Source organism: Lates calcarifer, linkage group LG3, assembly GCF_001640805.2.
Source record: "Lates calcarifer isolate ASB-BC8 linkage group LG3, TLL_Latcal_v3, whole genome shotgun sequence".
Classification (NCBI taxonomy): domain Eukaryota; kingdom Metazoa; phylum Chordata; class Actinopteri; family Centropomidae; genus Lates; species Lates calcarifer.
The window spans coordinates 76,074-97,083 of record NC_066835.1 but is presented as its reverse complement, the minus strand read 5'-3'; the positions used below and the strand labels follow the sequence as shown (position 1 = coordinate 97,083).

At 40.3% G+C, this 21,010-nt stretch overlaps 1 protein-coding gene across 2 annotated transcripts; it reads left to right on the top strand.

Annotated features, from left to right (window-relative positions):
- The first annotated feature begins 4,582 nt into the window (after positions 1-4,582).
- LOC108896210 (gonadotropin-releasing hormone II receptor) lies at positions 4,583-14,916 on the top strand. Of its 2 annotated transcripts, XM_018695250.2 has the most exons (4): positions 4,583-4,747; positions 6,600-7,140; positions 9,499-9,700; positions 11,902-14,916. In XM_018695250.2, exons 2-4 carry the CDS (start codon positions 6,601-6,603, stop codon positions 12,315-12,317), a joined length of 1,158 nt encoding a protein of 385 aa, XP_018550766.1. In that variant the 5' UTR covers positions 4,583-4,747; position 6,600; the 3' UTR covers positions 12,318-14,916. The 2 variants fall into 2 exon arrangements, with proteins under 2 accessions (XP_018550766.1, XP_018550767.1); XM_018695251.2 differs by lacking the exon at positions 4,583-4,747 and having other exon boundaries at positions 6,507-7,140.
- Positions 14,917-21,010: the final 6,094 nt, after the last annotated feature.

The following is a 21,010-nucleotide window of genomic DNA, read 5'->3' as shown; positions in this document are numbered from 1 at the left end:
CCATTTATTTTGTTTCTTATTAATCAACAATAAATATACATTGAAGGAAGTAGTCCAATCTGATTATATGATCAACACAACAATCACTCTACAACATTCAATAGTTCTGAGTTGGTTCCTGCTCTTTCCTCCTCCATCCTTTCTCTGTGTCCAGAACCACGTTCACCTGTTTGTTTAATCTGCTGGGAAGGCTAAGTCTATAACAAATCATTTTACTTACCAGGCTGGCTATCACATATTATATACCTTATAGGGTATAATTGAACTGATGACTAGTCAAGAGGAAAATTAGCAAATTTACATGTTTATTTTAACCTGTAGTTGAAGTTGCTGACCATTATTTTAAACACAAATTCAGGCTTACCTTCTCTAAATGAACACCTGCAGACAGCTTAAATAAATCTGTTACCATAGCACACTTTGCAACATCAGCTTTCTTATTTTATTTATTTTTTCTTTTTGTGCATCCTCTCTGCACTGCTGGTGTTAGTTAGTTCTGCCTGCCCACCACATGTCCACCATGGGAACACACACAGCTTAAGGGGGTTTCATGTGTCTGTTTCCTTTTTTCTCCTCCCCCTGTGTCTTTGTCATGTGTGTGTGTGTGTGTATGTGTGTGCATGTTAGAGAGAAAGTGAGTGATCAAACACACCTCTCTCATCAGCCTCATTAGACACAGTATATAGACCCTGGTTCTTCATCCACTCTGTGTCAGATTGTCAGCTCAGCTCTGTTGGTGGCTCTCTGGCTGCTCAGAGCTAGTATAGTGTTTATAGTCAGTTTTCTTCCAGTGTGTTTGAACTTTGTCTGACTGTGCCTCCCAGTCATTTGGATACCAACCTGCAAGCAAGTTTTCCCACTCCCTTTTCCTTCCTAGATTCCCTCCTGTGACTCAAGCTTCTCACTCCCTTACCTGTAGTTATTATCTCTGTGTACAACCTGTCTCCTGGGGTGTCTCTGCAGCTGAGATCGAATGTGATTGAATTAGACTGAATATCTGTATATAGGCTGTATGCTATATATTCTTGTCATTCCTCCCATCTAACATTCAGGTGGAGATACACATAGCTGTGTGCCTGCTCCTGTGGATTCCTTTCACCACATCAGGTGGATTAACCACTTCCTCACCTGGGAGATGGCCCAGGTGCTGATCCAGGCTGAGTCCCAAATGTCTCAGCCTTTTCCTCAGACAGAAAATGTTCATTCAGTCTGATCCACAAAGCTCTTGGTTATAGCTAAGGTTATAACCATGCAAAACCACAGGTGCAGATAACCTCCACCTGCATCCTCTTCATCATACACACTACTCCATACTGCATACACACTATTCAAGCTTACACAAAGTGTTGATGTCAGTGATCACAACAACTACCAATGTCCAGTATCTAAAGTTCCATGTTTCCAATCAACCTAGAATCCCTGGTTAATGTGTGATTATGTGTGGACTCACTAAACTTACTACAGCCACAGCACAATAACCGCTGCAGTCTCAGTAAATGATGACCTTGTCTCTTCTCCTGATTAAAAAACCGTTTTGTGCTGGTTTCTTCACCGACCCAGTCCTACTTTATAAACTCCATAGGTCCAGATGATGTCCCACTCACTTGGTTCCATTTTCTGCTGATGGTAGTCGCTCAAGTCCAGAAATGTAGTGCCATACTGTTATATCGTCGGCCCACTTCTGTTTACACCCCATGCTTCACCACTGCCTAACCCTAACCCTAACCCTGAACCCTGACTCTGACTTGTCTTTAGTCTGAATTTGATGACTTCCACTTATCACTTCTTGATTGCAGCCCCATTGTTACCTCAGCAGCTAAATCCTGTTTATTACAGTTCTTTAAGCTCACTAATGACAAATTTCATACTTACCTGTGTTCTCTGTAGTACAAGGTTGGATGACTGTCTCTACAGACCGGAAGGAATAATCATCTCATTATGCTCATTTATCATTTATCTTTATCTTTTAAAGCATCCAAATTACAGATGGGTGACAAATGAAAGGAAAAACCTGAATACATGAGTGGAGAAACGCAGATACACAGCAGTTAACATCCTATTATGCTCTGTGACATGTATAAATAAAATACAGTATAAAATACTGAGCAGGTCTAATTGATTCTGAGTTTGTATCAAGGTGTCAAGAGGAAGAGATGAAACTAACTTTGAAAGATGGTTCATTGTTGGGGCACAGATGGCAGGAGCTTCAGCCAGACTTCTCAGCTAGCTGGTGTTTCAATAGGAACAGTGATAAAGTGACATCTGCATTAAGATCTATGGGAAGGACATCAGTAAATAGGGTCGGAAAATGTGATCGTGATGTTCGTGCATTAGTGCGATATGTAAAGAATATGTAATGTTTTCATTTGACTCACATTCCTATGTGAGGAACTGCTGTTGTGAGGCCAAGACAGTTTGGAGTTGCTTCCTAATAGCTTGTTGTATTCATCAGCACAGAATGGCACAGGATCAAGGTCAGATTTTATACAGCCCACAACTTCTGTATGCAAATGTATTTTCTATGACCCACCAGCATTGTCAAACAGATGAATAGATCATACAGGTTCAAAATGAAATTTCTCTTTGTACATCATGGTGGCAGCACAACTCTGTAACGCTGTCTGGCTGTGTGAACTATGCTGTGACAAAATTCACACAAATTTCTGCCATGGCAACTGTAGATAAAACAAGGAACGTTGATGATGAGGACTTCCAGGAGAGATGGAAATTTCAAGATTTTCACTGAACCGGTTTTGCCAAAAGGAGAGATTTTAACAGTGAGATTTGTGCACTGTTGTCTGGGAAAGAAAGCAGTGCCATCTACAAGCTGAACCCTGTTTCAGAAGATGGACTGCTGCGATGTCAGAGGAGAGCAAACAACCAATCATCCTGTCAAAAGATCAGCACATCTCTGTGTTGATTCTCAGACACATTCATGAACAAGTAAGGCATCCTCTCCAGGCTGAAAGAAATGTACTGGATCACACACACCAATGCAGCTGCAAGAAAATTGTCAAGCAGAGTTTTTTTTTTGCAAATGTCAGAAAGGAAAGATGTGTGATCAAAAGATGGCTGACCTCTCCACAGAGAGAATAACTCCAGGCTTACCTCCTTTAACCAATGTCAGGGTGAATTTCTTTGGTTCTATTGAGGACATTCCTATGTCCTTGTTTTACATTTACCTGCTTTACCTTTAAGTCATTTTTTTGTGAATGGCAAGCAGAGCAGTTCATTTAGAAGTGGCACATTGATTGGACACGGCCTCTGGTATCAGCACCGTTTGTTGATTTGTGTATTGGGTGGAAACTTTAAGGTGGAATGAAAAGAGCACTGGAGATGACACACACAAACACACACACACACACAATTTCATTCATTGAGTGTTTGAGTTTGATCGCTTGACTCTGTATTAGATATCAGAGTCTGACAGGATAAAGCAGACATCCTTCAAGAAGTTCAGTCATTCCAACTAAATAAAATACATCTGCTGGATCCTAACACTGACCAAAACATTGGTCTGGTAGTTGTTCCATTTGGCCAGAAGTCTTGAATATTAAAAAACAAACAAACTGTAAACTGTAAGTGTAAACTCTAGTGCTGATTAGAAATTGACCAAATACCAAATATCTCTTTACCAATATTAATCAACCAATATTTGACCTTCACAGGTGAATTCAAAACTCAGTATCTGGCATCACTGATGCTACACCGCAGACATTACTGAAGTGGCTCATAATAAATGACATGAGAAAATACAAGGAGCTTGAATGTAAACGTGTTAGATCATCTCATAGGAGGCTCCCCCTCCTCTGCTGTACCACAGCCTCTACGGCTGAATATCTCCTGTTATATCTCAGCCTTTAAAACATTCAAAAGGATACATGTGATCAGCTTATTCAATCCATACATCAAACACTGCACCAGCCTTTACTGAGCCTGCATGTACATGTGGAGATGTGATCTCTTTGTTCCAGGTGTGTTTTGACATTTATTAAATTAATATACCCTTATCTGGTAAGGACTTCATTAAGTATGAACACGCTGTGATAATTGGAAGTGGTACTTAGTGCCATCTTGCACAAGATGTTTTATTTTTGGAATTTCCAGTGCTGTGTTTTCAGATCCCATGAATTATAGAAGAGACACGGTGCAGATATGTATTCATTCAGTCTGCATATGGATTATGTGGGCTGAGCACACACACTCTTACACTGAAGCATCAAACAATAGGACAGAATCATACACAGTGAGAATAACTGACAGCAGGGTGCAGGCTCTGTGAAAGCAGACAGGTAGAGACTGTTACAGAGCTGACCCTGCAGAGGAGACCGCCTGAAAACTGGATTTGAATGAAAACGTGATCCTCCATCTCTGATACTGATCCTTTCTCCTCAGCTATGCACAAAGAGCCCACAGATGAAGGCAGGCTGCTGGAAATTCACCAGGATGTCTCTTCGTCACAAAGGTGGCTACCTCTGCAACACCCTGCGCGTCACCAGCCTTAATTAACCAATCGGCGCTGATCCCTGTGACTCCTTTTTTTTTTTTACGCTGAATATATTCACTGTAGAGTGCAGCGTGTGTGCTGACGGAGAGAGCAGGTGGATGTGATTAAAAACACCGCATTGATCCGGTTGAAGCTTTGACTGAAAACCTGTGCAGGAGGACAGAGAGCAGAGAAAGTGATGCTTCAGCACGTTGGACAGCTCCGCTGATTTCTGCTTTTCTCTTCATCTGACCATCTGAGGTGAGAATAGCGCTCTGTGTGTCTGTGTGGATCCAAGTACTAGAGTCTGATAATAGATGTGGTTTACTGTGTTTAAATCAGTATTAACGAGTGAATGCCGGTTGGGAAGGAGGGCGCGTCTCCCTCCCAGTGGAGCTGAAAATATGGGAAAAGTGACTGAGAGAAGATAATGCATCCACTCAAACCGATACTCTGCGGAGAACAGAAAAGTTCCGATGAAATTATCTTTGATTTTATACCGTGAAAAATGACTGTTTTTATCACATCAGGGTGCCTGTCTGTTTGAACGGGCTTCATTCATTGTCTGTACTGAGTTCTTTGGTGCAGCAACACATGAGGAGCTGCAGCGGTCGGCCAGCAGAGGGCGCTCCTGCACCGCCTGCAGACCGACCTGCATGTGATGACTAATTACAAATCAAAGATACTTCACATTACCTCTGACCACCTGACAAAACATGCAGTGTTTCACTTTTTCCTCAGTGTGTGTATAAAGCTTAGACATTATAGAGACATCCTTTTTTCAGCTGCTCCTCCTGCAGATCACTTCAATGTATGTGATATTTGTTAGGTTGTTTTGCACTGACAACATGTTTAAGATTTAACCTCAGATTTTCAGTGATGGTCAGATCAGGGGACTGTGAGGACCGTTCCAAACACTTCAGCTTGTGTCTCTTGAGGTGGTAGATGGTGGATTTTGCGGTCAGTTGTAGAAGCCAGCCTCTTCACTATCTATCACTTTCTTGTTTGACTGCACTGATATTTAGTGGAAACCCCCCCCCCCCCCCCAAAAAAAAAAAAAAAAAAACTGGTCGAGGCAGATGGCCGCCCACCCTGAGTCTGGTTCTGCTCGAGGTTTCTGCCTCTTAAAAGGAAGGTTTTCCTTGCCACTGTCACCCAGTGCTGCTCATGGTGGGAACTGTTGGGTCTCTATTACACAGAAATAAAGAAGTACAGTCTAGACCTGCTCTATATGAAAAGTGCCTAGAGATAACATTTGTTGTGATTTGGCGCTATATAAATAAAATTGCCTTGAAATTGAAATTGAATTCATTCTTCCCTCTATCTGTATATTGTTCCCTGTGTCACTGGCTGCCACAAAAAGCAGAATATTTCCACCCCCATGTTTAACAGTTCTTTTGATGACTCGTTACCTTAAGCACAAGAAAAGCTCCTGCAAGACTTAAGTGTCTTTAAAATCATAGATGGACAGATGCTGCTTTTTTAAATTGGTATATTTCTGTATTTACTTATTTTGTTTGACACGCTTTCCTTCCTTTCCCTTTCCCCCTCTTTTTTCTTTTCTTCCTTTCTTTTTTATCTTCTATCCTTCCTTGATTCTTTCTCTCCCTTCCTTGTTGCTTTTACCCTCTTTTACTCTTAAGTTTTCAGGCAACATGTTCCAGGAAGTTAAAAGTTCTAACATGCAGAAAATTATTTTTCTAGTCATTGATCATTTTTATTCTACTTGCATTGATATTTGAAGAAAGGCTCTTTTTAGTGTCTGTTTGCTGCAGGGGTTTTATTTACCTCTTCTCATGTCAAAAATCAGCAAAATATGGAATTTGCCCAGAGGTGGCCAAACCTTTGTCCTTCTAATTAACCACATTTTCCATACGTGAACACAACAGAATAAGACATCCACATGCAGAAAATGTATACATTTATTTTTTTTAATAAAATTGTATTTGTTTCAGTCTGATCTATGGCAGGTCTGTGTGCCCACAATACACCGGCTCATGTTATAATAGTGGGATATAATAGTGGGATAATAATAATGACTGTGTCTGTCCATCGAAGCAGCATTTGAGGAGGTGATTTAATCAGCATGATTTCCTGTTTCTCTGTGTCACAGGATGACTGGAAACCTGTCTCTGTGGACTTCCACGCTGGCTGACCCCTTACAGAACATCTCTGGTTTCTCTCTGCTCAACTCATCCGCTCCACCCTCCCCTCCACCCTGGGAGGCTCCATCCTTCACCGTGGCGGCCCGCTGCCGTGTAGCAGCCACCCTGGTGCTGTTTGTCTTTGCCGCTGTCAGTAACCTGTCCGTCCTCATTAGTGTGTGCTGGGGGCGGGGATATCGCCTGGCAGCACACCTCCGCCCACTCATCGCTAGCTTGGCATCAGCTGACCTGGTGATGACTTTCGTAGTGATGCCACTAGATGCTATTTGGAACATTACAGTGCAGTGGTATGCTGGAGATGTCATGTGCAAGCTGTTGTGTTTCCTCAAGCTCTTTGCCATGCACTCGGCTGCATTCATACTGGTGGTGGTGAGTCTGGACCGCTATCGGGCCATCCTTCACCCTCTGGACTCTCTGGATGCTGGGCTCAGGAACAGACGCATGCTGCTGGTGGCCTGGACTCTGAGTGTGCTGCTGGCCTCTCCTCAGGTACAGTAGGTTTAAGTATACAAGCTCAAGACAAAACCGACTTGTGGTTTCACAAACATTATTAGATTCTAGATGAGGACTATCAGACAGTACCAGACTGGATGTGCTTTTTTCACCCAGTTCATTATTTTGACAGTTTTACACATAAACTGGTTAAATGCAACTGGCAGTCATAGCTGCACTGTGTATGATACCTGAATCTAACTGAGAAGTTAATTATATGGTGTGCAACAGTTGAAAGACCTCTTTCAATTTGTGGTCAGTCAGCAGCCACAGTACCAGAATGTTGTAATGTGCTGACATGCGATCCATGCTGCTTTGTTTGGTGCATCACAGATGTCAATCAATTGATCTGTGAGGTCGAGGTCAACACCTTGGCTCTTGTTGTGTTCTTGTGTCAAGAGTGCAGTGCAGACACAGGCAGACAAGAGCAGAGACAGAGTAAAAAAAAAACAAGGTCTTATTCAGCAGGCGTACAGTAGGCAGTCAGATAAGCACGTACAAAGGCTAGAGCTAAGGCACGGTCAAAGCTGAGGTCAATCACGAAGGATCAAGGCTGAGTACAAAAGATAGGTAAGGTCAAAAACACAGGCAATGGCCAAAAACTATGGCTACTGGAGAATAGGTTGCTTACACTGAAGGCTGGTAGGTCTGGCAAAGGCACAAGACGAACTGGCAGGGAGTCCAGGGAGACACAGACACTAAATACACAGGAGCAGGGCAGACAATGAGACACAGGTGAACCACATTAGGGCAGGGTAGGTAATCACCAGGAGGAGGGAGCACAGAAGGAAGAGGGAAGACAAGACACCTGAAACAAGAGGGAGGTCAGTGATAACAAAATAAAACAGGAAATAATCCAAACACAACTTAACTACAAAATAAAAAGCCCTGGCTCAGAACTGACACCCTGACACCTTGAGCCATTTCGTAGCAGTTTCTGTGGTGTGGTGGGAGCACCATCCTGCTGGGGGAGACCCCTGCTGTCAGGGAGTGTGTTTGCCATTTAACAATGTTAAAGTGAAAAAAATATCAGACCCCAAGGTTTCCCATCAGAACATTGTATTGTAAAGCGATGATTAATGTTATTCACTTCACCTATCAGTGGTGTTGATGTTGTACTAGCCCTGATCCAGGACCAGGAGTCCAGAATCAGTCTTTCAGCAGCTCATAAAATTCTTTTCACTTTGACTGATTTAAAAATACAAAATGAACAGATAGCAGGAAATCATCTGTGGTCTGGTTGGTCAACCCTGTACAGACACACAGTGATTACATATATACAACATACAAACAAAACAAAAGCACCCTGCAGCCTCAGTACATAGAAATACACTGTCATGTCTACTTCATCATGTTTCATTTATAAGTCTAGAAATAATTCTGTAATATGTCTTAATAACATGTAAATATCCAGTAATGACACAAAGGATTAATAACAAGAAACCTAGCGAACCCTTTTTTTGTCATGGTGGCAGCAATAACCTGCTGTAGGTTTTAGCCAGAGCATCTTATAAGCACAAGAAAATGTGTTTTTCTCCACCAATTCAGTTAATACACAGAGGATCAAATAATTAAATGAGCGAATGTATCCAATAAGTCAACAAATCTACAATTAAATACATGAGTAGTTCCGTTTTAAAACTTAATCACTGATGTGTTTTTATTAGTTTCTGGACAACAATGGAGCTCTGTGGCAGAGAGGAATGAGACATATCAGGGTGTGTTACACACTTTAGTTGTTAGTGGGGTACATTCACTGTTGGTTTGGCACATATGATTTATTGACAATAAACATATAAAAACATATTTAATATACACTCATACACTCATGTACAGTCTTTGTGGCCCATCAGTGATGAGTTGTGTAGTAAGTAACATTCTTCTTCACTCTGCTGCTGCATAGAGCCTTTATTTGTGCACCTGTGGCCTTTTTATGATTTTTTTTTGACATCACTGTCACTAACTGTATTCTCCTACAGCACTGCCACTCACAACCACTAACTGCACAGTAGTGCTGAGGCTGCAGCTTCATCTGCAGCCTCAGCATCCTGCTGAAAAAAGCCCAGTTAACAAATAATTCCCCCTCCCTACATCACCTTTTAATCTTCCTCCAGAACAGTCAATAACAAGTGATTGTCCTGATGTTATGTTTTTGACATGGTGTAACTATGACAACCTGAATGCATTAAAATGACTTTAATGCACAAAAAGGAGTCAGAGAACATCCTCCTTCCTTGTGTAGTTTGTGTAATATAAACAAATACAACATTTGTTTACTACATACAAACTACACCTGTGTTTTTCTGTGACTGCATGCAATCATGGCTCATGTCTTTACACTTTATTCATCCTCAGCTGTTCATCTTTCGGGCCATCAAGGCTGATGGAGTGGACTTCACTCAGTGTGTGACCCATGGAAGTTTCTGGCATCGCTGGCAGGAGACAGCATACAACATGTTTCACTTTGTGACGCTGTATGTCTTCCCCCTGCTTGTCATGACTTTCTGCTACACCCGCATCCTCACCAAGATCAATGGGCAGATGCACAAGAGCAAAGGTGTGTGACCTTGGGTCTTGGGTCCTTTTTAATTTCACTATTCCTATTGTTAATCAGTGTACTCACCAAGAGATCTGGGAACACAGTGGTATCACTAAATATCAGTCAGACCATCAGATAGGTTGGAAGAAGAATTATTATCCAACCTATCTGTTGTAAACATTCATCGCAGATTCATTTTCTGCTTCAGCTTTCAGTCATCCTACACAGTGTTTTCCTGTTCAGTGACAGATTATCACTGACATTGCTGGTCTGCTGACTGTGACTGTTTAAAGGTGGATGGAAATAAAGAACCACAGGTTGTACTGAAACAGAAACAACTTTTATCAAATGAATAAGAAATAGGGTTGTTTTGAACAGAACAACTGACTTTATACACTTCAGTAGTGTTAGTAGAAATTCAAAGTCTGACTTTCTGTAAATTCTCTGACGCTGTCTCCTGAGCAGATGAGACTAACTGCCTGGTCACACCAGAAGCTGTCTCAGCAAATGTCCTTTTGTGGTGCTAGGAACTCTACAGTGACTGCTCACAGGGCAAGTAGCTCGTCAGTTACAGGTTCAGTAGAGTGACCGACTAGCACTAGCCAGGAACATGCTAGTGTTTGGTTCAGTTAAAATAGCTCTCAAGGCTTGTGAACTCTGTTTGGACTCACCAACTCCACAGTCCCAGTCAGCAGGTGTGAATTCAGAGTTCGTAGTTGAACACAGACTTAAAAGATTTGCCCTAGCTAGTGTAAAGACTGTGGGAAATTGATTGGACATGACTTGGAAAGCTGTATATCTCATATCAGAACAAAAAGAAGTGACTTGGAACAACCAGGACTCTTCCAGAGCTGCCACCAGGCCTAACTGAGCAATCAGCATAGAAGGACCTTGGTAAGAGAGATGACCAAGAACTAGAGATAGACCAATATAGTTTTTTCAGGGCTGATACCGATTATTAGTAGTTAAGGAGGCCAATAACCGATATTTGGAGCTGATATTCATTTGCAGTAAAAGTGAAAATATTGGCGTCAAAATTTTGAATAATACAAACTCCAGCACATAACTTCATTTAAATACCTTTAAGCATATGTTTATTGAAACAGCTTTTTAGATTTGCAACATGTTAAAGGTTTTTTTTTATCTTAGACAATAAATTTTAAAATTCTAACAAAAAGTGCAGGGAGCTCCCAGGCTCAGCAGCAAGTCTTACAATGCTGGAGACAGAGTAGTGACTGCAGACAGAGAGGCGCGGCTGCATCAGAGCCAAAATAACCCAGTTTAATTGATCTCTTATCGGCCGTTGGATTAAAAAAAAGGCAGATGCTGATATGCGTCAAAATGCCTAATATCCGTGCTGATAATCGACCCGGCCAATAATCGGTCTATCCCTACCAAGAACCAGATCATTACTCTTGCTGAGCTCTGGAGATCTTGTGTGGAGATGGAAGAAACTTCCAGAAGGACACACTGCAACACTCCACCGATTTGGGCTTTATAGCAGAGTGGTTACTTGAACACTCACTTGATGTTTGCAAAAAACTAAACAACTAAAGGACTCAGACTGTGAGAAAGAAGACTCTCTGGTCTAATGAGACCAAGATTGAACTGTTTTGCCTCAATTCAAGTGTCAAGTGTGGAGATATTCAGTTTATAGTTACTGTTGTTGCTCTAGAAACAGTTGTAGTAATTAAAATATAAATTAGTTCTAATCCCGTTCTGAATTTATCTTTTTTTAAAATGATAAATTAAAGAAATACCCAGTCCTTTATTATTGAAAAAGAACCAGTAACAGTATACTGATGAGGACCCTGACTTTGGGAGGATGAGCAAATCACAGTTCAAGTCCCTTCTCTATTAGCCTTGTTTAACCAGTGATATGTTGTGATTATTATTTTTTATGGCGCACAGTGTGATTACTCACAAAAATGTGAAGGACTATTTTATTTTCCCCATATTAAAGAGCACTAATGATATTTTTTCCTTTGAAATATAACAGCCTTTATCAGTAACAGCACTATTGAAAAAATATGAATGTGTTGCATTGAAAGCTGATTTAAGTGGTGCTCCTAACTTTTGTACTGCACATTCAACACAGAGAGATTAAACGACCATTTTATTCAACCAAGCTGTTTTATATAGGTAATCACCATCTTTACACGTATGTACGTATGTATGTATGCTATATTCGACTTTTTACCCATGTTGTGTTTCTGCAGATGGTGAACACTGCCTGCGACGCAGTGGAACAGACATGATACCCAAAGCCCGGATGAAGACCCTCAAGATGACCATTGTGATTGTTAGCTCCTTTGTCATCTGTTGGACACCCTACTACCTCTTGGGGATCTGGTACTGGTTCCAACCAGCAATGATCCAGCACACACCTGAGTATGTGCACCACATACTTTTTGTCTTTGGCAACCTGAACACGTGCTGTGATCCTGTTATCTACGGCTTCTACACGCCATCTTTCCGGGCCGACCTTGCTGATGTGGTGGCGTGTTGCTGCTGTCGCCGGACCAACAACGCCTCGCCTCGCTCTGTGGATCATCTGTCTGCTCGAAGTGCTGGAGCTGCTGGGGAGCTGGAGTCTGATCTGAGCTCAAACCCACACAGCGGGAATCCCAGTTAAACAATGGCAATATGACTGTGAGCGCAGTTAAGCACTCTTATAGTATACCCAATGTCCTTCATGCAAGTATCAGCTGTTTGATGCTCAAGGAATTATCTGAGTACAGTATTGGATTATGAACAATTTTGGCTTTTCTTGGTCTTTACAATAACACATTTGAGCTGTGGAACTATGATCTGAAAGGAAATGCCTCTTCTCAATGTCTGCACCAACATATGTTTGATGTTGCTGTAAATGTTGAATTACTGCATAAGAGTATAATATATATAATATTATATATAATAATGTATTATATATTTACCCCATTTGTTTTTGGTTTGGGCACATGTTTGACCCAACAAATTCAAAGTCTTTTTGAACTCCGTAGCTCTGCCATGATCTGCAGCAGTCTTCTGAGATATTTTATTCATCCATTTCACAGCTGTGTAAACGGAGCATCTCACACACAGCTCAACGCATCATAACAGTTCACTCAAAGCACCAAATTTGGCACATGTTGACTGAATACTGGACCTTCACAAACTCACACCTTAGTGGCCATGGCAGCCATATTTAAAAGTGGCCACCAGTGGTTGGTTAGACTTTGGCCCCATATGCTATAACTGATATAATCTAGATCCTAATTACCCTGCGAATCAAATAAATCACCAAAAAAACTGACATTTTGGTGAAAAAGTATCCAATCAGTCCAATCTGTTTTATCAGCTACGGTGTAATCCTTTGCATCATTTGACCATTGCCCAACAATTTATTGCATTGGATTTTACTGTTTTCCCCTCAACTCATTCTAATTGAGCACATTATCTGGGCTAGTCTTAATTATTCAGTTTGCAGAAATTATCCTTCGCATTCTTAACTTCTCATGGGCAACATTGGATTGAAAGACACGGTTGTGCTCCTGAGTCTGATTTTACATTTAGATCTTTTTTATGCAAGAAAATCACAGTGCCTGGTCAGACAACCATACAGACGTTGGCTCATTACTACAACTCATTATGGCATGAACTACTGAGTTGGTAGGCAAATTTTAACAAGACTATAAACCATTGAAGAATGTAGCAAAAATATCCCTCCAACATAACAGTGAGAGTTTGCAGAGGGGCAGCATTGTTCCACACTATCAATATACTCAGGGTCACAGTGTCCTTTGATGGCATATTATCTTACCATTCAGCACAACTACAGAGAAGGAGCATCTCTTGTCCTGTCTTTCAGCCAGGCTCTCCCAGCTGTTCAGACGGGTCGTACCAACAGACATGGCAGCAAATGTTAGTATAGAAACATACATCTGTTTAAAACTGTACATGAATGTTCTTAGTTGGGATCTAAGCTTACCCTCTCTAACCTTCAAACAAAATTCAAAGTATCACTGATGCCATAATACTTACTGTCCTCAAACACGTTCAGCGGTCATTTGAGCACCGGCACCGCATGACTGAACTTCACCAGCTCTGGCTTTTCTCCCAACCTTCTTCAGTCCATGGTCTTTTTTTTTATCCCTGTATGGTTCCTCAGGAAATTCCCAAACCACAGTTCTGTGCTGAAGCTGCAGGTACCCTGGTCTTCAGCGATCTGGTCACCTCCAATCAATACCAGACTCTCCTCTGGCAGATAGATGCAGTACTGACTCTGTGGTGCGGTCTCATTAGAGCAGAAATCCTCAAAAACTGCTTCGTAGAGTTCGACCAGGCTGTGATCAGACAACATGTTCAGACACTGGACCTCTTTGAACTCCCTGAACGTCATCAGAGGAAAGTGGATGGTTTTCATTAATTTGAATACAAACAAGCTCAGATGGAAGATAACTGCTTACTACTTAGAAATGTTTGGCTGGCAGGTCTTTAAGGCGCATGCTACCTTTTGGATTTGGCTTACATGGTCGTCAGAACACCAATCTGCAATGGCCCAATATCCAGATTTCTTCTAAATGTATTAAGTTATGTATGTGTCAAATTTGGCAATTTATCACAAAATCAACAATAGGTTAGCTATACAGCTCCATCTGAGTTTTTTTCTGCATACCTAATGAAGCATGCCTGTTTTACTTTGACATGTTCCCACTGTGTAATCTGCTGAAAGCTATTTTCTTGTCATTTCTAGGCCAAACATACACTGACTCCAGCTCTATGCATAACAGAGGCATGGATTTAATATCAATCTCAGAACCTCACTCTCAGAAAAGAGAAAGTAAGAGTATTTCCCAAAATGTTGAGCTATAACTTTTAACAGTCTGTGTTACCACTTCCTCCAAGAGAGGACAAAGACTGCTAACTGGATAATAACTGTTTCCCTGCATGTAGTTTGTATTGTACAGAGAGCAAGTCTTGGAATAGTAAATCATGACTTACAGAAATGTTCCACCTCTAAAATTAATATGTACTGAGGTAACACTTGGCCAGTATTAAACTCATTGTAGCCTGTAATAGTCAGCAAGAATAACCTCTTCTTATGTATGCTTGTTATGTGGAATTCATATGTAATTTATACTCTCAGAAATCACTTTATAAGGAATAGCTTACTAATAAAGGTTACTCTGAATGGTTTGTTTGTTGCACATTTCTTACACTAGAAACTTCACAGATTCTTTATCATGTTAATATACAGTATATATAGTTATACAGTTATTGAACACTTGAAACTTTATGCTAATGCTGGGTGGGGCAACCCTTTGCCCTTAAATGTCCTCAGTTCTTTGTGGTATGGATTCCACCAGATGTTGGAAACTTTCCTCTGAGATTCTGCTCCATGTTGATTTGACTGCATCACATCATTTCTACAGATTTGTCAGCTGCACATTGATGCTGCCAATCTCCTGTTCTACCACATCACAAAGGTGTTCTACTGGATTCAGATGTGGAGCCTGATTGAAGTACTTGATTGAAGTGAAGGACTTTTACTTTGCCATCATAGTCAGCAATACTCAGATAGACTGTAGCATTCCAACCCCACACCATTGCACTGGTGCTATCAGTTTGGACTGTAGACTCAAGGCAGGTTGGCTCCATGGATTTATGCTGTTGACACCAAATTCTGACCCTACCATCTGCTGCCTCAGCAAAAAGCAACAGATCAGTCTACGTGTTTCCAGTCTTCAGCTGTCCAGTTCAGGTGAGCCTGTGTGTACTACAGCTCCAGATTTCTCTTCTTTGCTGACAAGAGTTGAACCCAGTATTGTCTCCTACTTCTGTAACTCATCCACCTCGAGACTGGAGGTGTTGTTCATTCATGAAATGTTTTTTTGTTCACCACAGTTGTAAAGAGTGGTTATCTGACTTACTGTAACCTTTCTGCCAGCTCCAACCAGTCTGACCATGATTTCTGACCTTGCTCATCAACAAGGTGTTTACATTCATAGAACTGCTGCTCACTGGATGTTTCTTTTTGTTTTTGGCTCTATTCTGAGTAAAAACTCTAGAGACTGCTGTGTGTGAAAATCCCAGGAGATCAACAGTTTCAGAAAAACGCAAACCAGCCAGTCTGGCATAATTTTTTCCACATTTTGATATTTGATGTGAACACTGACTGAAGCTCCTGACCTGTATCTGAAGGATTTACTGCATTGAACTGCTGCCACACGATTGGCTGATATGATAATTGCAGGTTTACGGGTGTTCATAGTAAATGCAATGTTTTAATGGTGATTTTTACAGGGAACATTTTGAAAAAAATGCCCTGAAGTCAGCTTCTACCCATCTGGTACTAGTATGTAGATGACACTTAGACCAAAACTATATTGCTCAAGCTCCATCCAACATCTATCTACACATAATGTTCACCAAGTGGAACTAGAAAAGGATCTTGAGCTGCTTTTCCTACACACCTGTATTAATGTGAAAGCTGATGGGAGCATGGACTGATAACTTGTTTTGAAACCAGCACCAGAGATCAATGTTGAGGAAACTCCTCCACAGAGCACAACACATATCAGTGAGCAGGAGGACAGAGAGAGGTGCAGAGGTGTCTGTCCTGGTCAAAACGAAACAAGAACCTACTGAACCACCAGTTGGACTCTCTTTTGTGGCTGGACTGTCAGAACACCTGGCCCAAGTCTTCAAGTCACAGGGTATCAGCACCAACTGCAAATCATTCCACATAACTTCTCTGCTGCTCCACCCTCAGGACCATACACATAACTGCCTCTCAAGACCAGGGCATAGTGGAGAAAACTGCTTTACTCCTGAATTTGGAAATCATCCAGTAACTACATGCATTATCTGAACATCTGGAAGAAATCTTCACGATGTATAGCCAAAGGAATGTAAGGGTGCCCCTAGGAATTTCCTGTTGGACTGGACATTACACATGATTCAGACTTAAAGTAAACCCTTATACCACTCATATTATACACACACAAAAAACATATGCATATGCATGTAAAGAATATTTAAAATTATTAAATATGAATAATGATTACCTATGGGGATACAACCATGTTCTCCTTAACTTATCTTCCCCAGGGTAAGCAAGAGGACAATCTGATCCAGGCACACCCTGAGTGAGACATGGGGTTACACCTAGACATACTGTCAGCCGACCACAGGGGTAACTGAGTGAATATATTGAATGCTAAAAAAGGAAAAACAGAGAAACATGAATTCAACAATATGTCTTTATTTGGTTTTAGGCATGTTGGAATGTGATGAAGGAAGGGGAGAGAGCAGAGTTCAGTCCAGACACTCACACAGAGACCAAGCTGTTTGGTAGGATTTATCCAAATTGAAAATGCTGCTATACTTTTGGTTCTTCTCATCAGTATTACTTTTAAATGAACTTTTAAATGGTTTAAATGAACCCTCCTTAAAAATTTGTACTCCAATATTATAACTTATGTTTTTTTTTTAATTTAAAAGTTATATTTTACCCCAAATTTTTATTTTACCCCTAAAGTCATGTTTATTCTGTGTCAATTTGTATTTCTTTTTAATGAGTAATTCAGTATATATGTAGCTTCAACATAAACAATACACGGTGTGAAAGAGGTGTCAGTCATGGACACTGGGTATGATCAGAATACTAACTGACAATAAATATGTAATTCATTGAGTCATATAAGCTCCACACTTGGTGCTGGTGCTGGCTTATAATTACTTCCATAACTTAAATACTTAAAACAGGAGCTCACAGGCTTAATCAATAAATAAGGAGTAAGTTCAAACAAATCACAAAAATATATTTTCCCTATTGCCCCATGTGGATTTTGTAAAAATATAATTTTAAAAAAGTGAATCTATGTAACACTGACTGAACACAGTGGCCACTGTCGCAATGGGTGGTAGCTGAGGGATAAAATGCTACAACACAGTGTGACAGAAGCACAGGAAATCAGTCAGTAAACTGACTACCTTATGCCAATAACACAACAATATTTATCTAAAGTTAGTCAACATTAGCCGCCATTAACTACTGCTCATACCAGACCTAGTAAGACTGTAGTTGGAGCTGTGTAATGAATCAAACAATGCATGTTTGATTCCTTGAGGATTAATTTGTAATAGGATGAAAACATGTTAAAGTCTCATTTCAAGCGATAGAAATTCCATTAATTTCCACAGTACTAGGACAGGCGAACCTCAATAAAAATGATATAACCCTAACTATTATTTTTTTGTGAGTTGTGTGAACTAACACCGTGTAAGATTTGTGAATGTACTACATTAAAGTGTTAAATAAACGCACTGATAAATGTACCAAGAAAACCTTGGCAGTAACAGCTTGATCTGTGTTTCCAGCTCTAACTTAACTGCAGTCAGTCCTCCAAACCTTTTCATTCTGGCCATAGACCAAGGGCAGGACCTAAGTCACAACAGGTTAAAGCTTTAGTTTAGCAGTTGGCTACAATACGCCAGTGGAAAGCTTAGAGAACAAAGAAGCACTTGTCATCATTAAAGCATTGTTTCTTGTTGGTACTAGCAGCCAGTTTCTACTTTCCTACTATTTTTTTTTTCTCTTTTTTGTTGTTCTTTGTCTTCTAGTCACTGACTCTTCAAGGCAGAATGTGAGTTTGGCTTCAAATTAATTTAGTCTCTAAAAAACTCACATCAGTTGCTCAAAGACCATCACAAAGAAATCCTAACAAACATTTTCATATCATCCTCACACATGTCAACAAAAGAAAACATTTGAAATGATCATAATTAAAGTAATCAGTCAATCGATCTAATAATAATAATAATGATAAGAATAAAAACTTTTTAAAAAAAGCAAACATTCATTTTGGCAACTTTTCCTGTGCACAGCAGGAAGGACAAAGGACTCAAATGAAAAGAGACAGAGAAAGGAATCATTCAAAACAGAAGCGACAGATGCTTTCCATTTTAAAAACTAGTTTAACCACTACACAGTTCGTACTACAAAAACACCTTTTTTAGGTCTTCCATATAAAATACACTTTTTGGTATCACATTGGTTTAACAGCTTTCAGTTGTGTAAGAAAGGAGAAGAGGGGAAAAGCCCTAATCTTTATACTGCTCTGCTTTGAATAAAATGTTATCATTCATACAGGGTTAAGGTAAACCTTGAGGATCATAAAAGCTTGAGGCAACACACACGTTTGGTCCATAATATATCAACCTTTCAGTCATGTAATAAAAAAAATCCTAAGAGATCCTACTTTTTAAAATGTATTATTATATTTATGGAGGTATTTGGAGAATGTTAGATTTTAAACTGTAGTTTATCAGCCATGGACAGACACTTTTACCAGTGGTGAAAAATGAGGACTACACTATTTAGGATATAAACTGTTGTTGACAGGAGAGTTTTTTTTAAATGTGTTGCAAGTAAAAATATAGGCTAAAATGAAATAATTTGAACAGACCAAATGGCAACTAACTGTTGTGTAACCTGATGTCAATTTGTCCTCTCAAAAGATGAAAATCACAGACTTTAATTTCAGCTGGTTTGAAATTTAGTTGTGTTCTTTGGTGATGAGCTTGGGTCAAAAGCAACATTGTGAACCTAAATTTGTGGTTCCCTCTCAAAGCTGCTGCCCTCAAGGTTTACCTACTGTTAGCCATTCACACACATGTATACTATCATGCTCACAAGCATGTTTCTGTGCTTTGGTTATGAGGAAGTGTGAAGGTAAAGACTATGAATATTAAAAATGTAGAGGTATTTGGTTACATATTTCTCCAAGATAGCTAAATATTTGGCAAGAATGCAACTACTTTAAAATAGAAAGCAAGTATTCCTTATAGTATTGACATAAAAAGTATTTCAAAATATCTGACATCTTCATTTGGTCACTCTTTAAAAGTTAAATGTTAGAATCAACAAAATACAGTTTCATGTTGAAGGGATCCACCTGAAATGACGTCCAAACTAAAGGACATGAAAGATATTTAAGTATTTAAAATAAAAAAGTAACAAAATTATGAGCAAAAAGGTTTTTTTTTTTTTGGCTTGGGTTCAGTTAAAGCACTTTACACACAGGTGACCCCTTTCAAACAGGAACTGTTCAAAATTGTAAGTAAATGTAATATCTCTTCAAATGAACCTTTAAAGGAAAATAAAGAAAACCATCAAAATGTTTACATCTTTGGGCATCATTCGGCTTGGTTTTCATCGAATAACTTTTTGGATAGGCTGACACAGTGAGATACAAGCCTTGTCCGTGCATTCAGGCAAGTATCATCATAAAACTTCCTTAGCCACCAACTCAGTGTCATTGAGGTCCCAGGGTGACCAATTTGGCATCTGGAGAGTTACCTTGGCAGCATGGCCTCCAACTGTATTTTTTGGGGTTTGTCTTCAATACGCCATCAGGTTTGTGCAGCTCAAACAAGTATAGTGCCTCAACTTGTTTTCTTTGATAGACTTCATGGAAAGAATGCATGGCTTAAATGTTCACAAAGCACTCTTCGGTCCATAGTTTCCATGAGCTATATCCTCTGCACAAATATGTCTTTGGAGATCGACACTTGTGGGTATTTGAAAGCCGTGGATAACCACATAATGGAACAACTAATAATAAAGGAGACAACACTACATGTCCTCCTTGACAGATTTCCACCAAAACATGATGATGGAGCCAAAAAGTGAACTGGCTTGAACAGGAGGTTGTTCAGGCTCATGTCGATTTTTTGGTACAGTAAGGCTCAGACTTGTGGCAGTGGAATTCAGGCTCTGCCGTGGTTATGCTCTCCATGGTAGTCATCCTGGTGAGCACTCTCTGGACTGGCCTGGTTGGCGGCTGGCATGGTACACTGGCACTGGTCAAGGAAGTAGGTGAAGGGAAAGGGTTTTTTGGTTGAGGTAGGCTAGCACAAGCAGCATTGACAGCCTAATACTGGCCTCAACTATGGCTCAGACATTGATGTCAGACTGAGGTAGCTTTCTTTGAAGGTGTGCAGCTTTTAGGTGAGGAGGAGTTGGATAAAGAATCCCTGTTTACATCGTTATAAATGGCTTGTATGGTCATTTCTAACCGGACTCTCACCTCTGTAAGGCGTTTGCAAAGGCCGCTATTGTTCTATTCTTCCTTTTCTTATTGCAGAGGAGCTGAAGGCAAAGTCAAGAGTTCTGTCACAACAGATAAGTCCCCATTGGGTGAAAATATTTGGCTTCATTTGGGAATTTAAGACTATAGTGCACATTTTCACATGTCAGCTTACCAGGGGAGATCTGAGAAATATATATTTTGGTTATGGAACAGACTCCCACTGGAAAAGAGACGTGCATGTATATGGTGT

Bases quoted from the DNA above. Each gene is read 5' to 3' on its own strand.
- LOC108896210 (XM_018695250.2), top strand. From the start codon at position 6,601: ATGACTGGAAACCTGTCTCTGTGGACTTCCACGCTGGCTGACCCCTTA. The intron at 7,141-9,498 runs GTACAGTAGGTT...ATTCATCCTCAG, and splicing joins TGCTGCTGGCCTCTCCTCAG to CTGTTCATCTTTCGGGCCAT. The intron at 9,701-11,901 runs GTGTGTGACCTT...GTGTTTCTGCAG, and splicing joins GCAGATGCACAAGAGCAAAG to ATGGTGAACACTGCCTGCGA.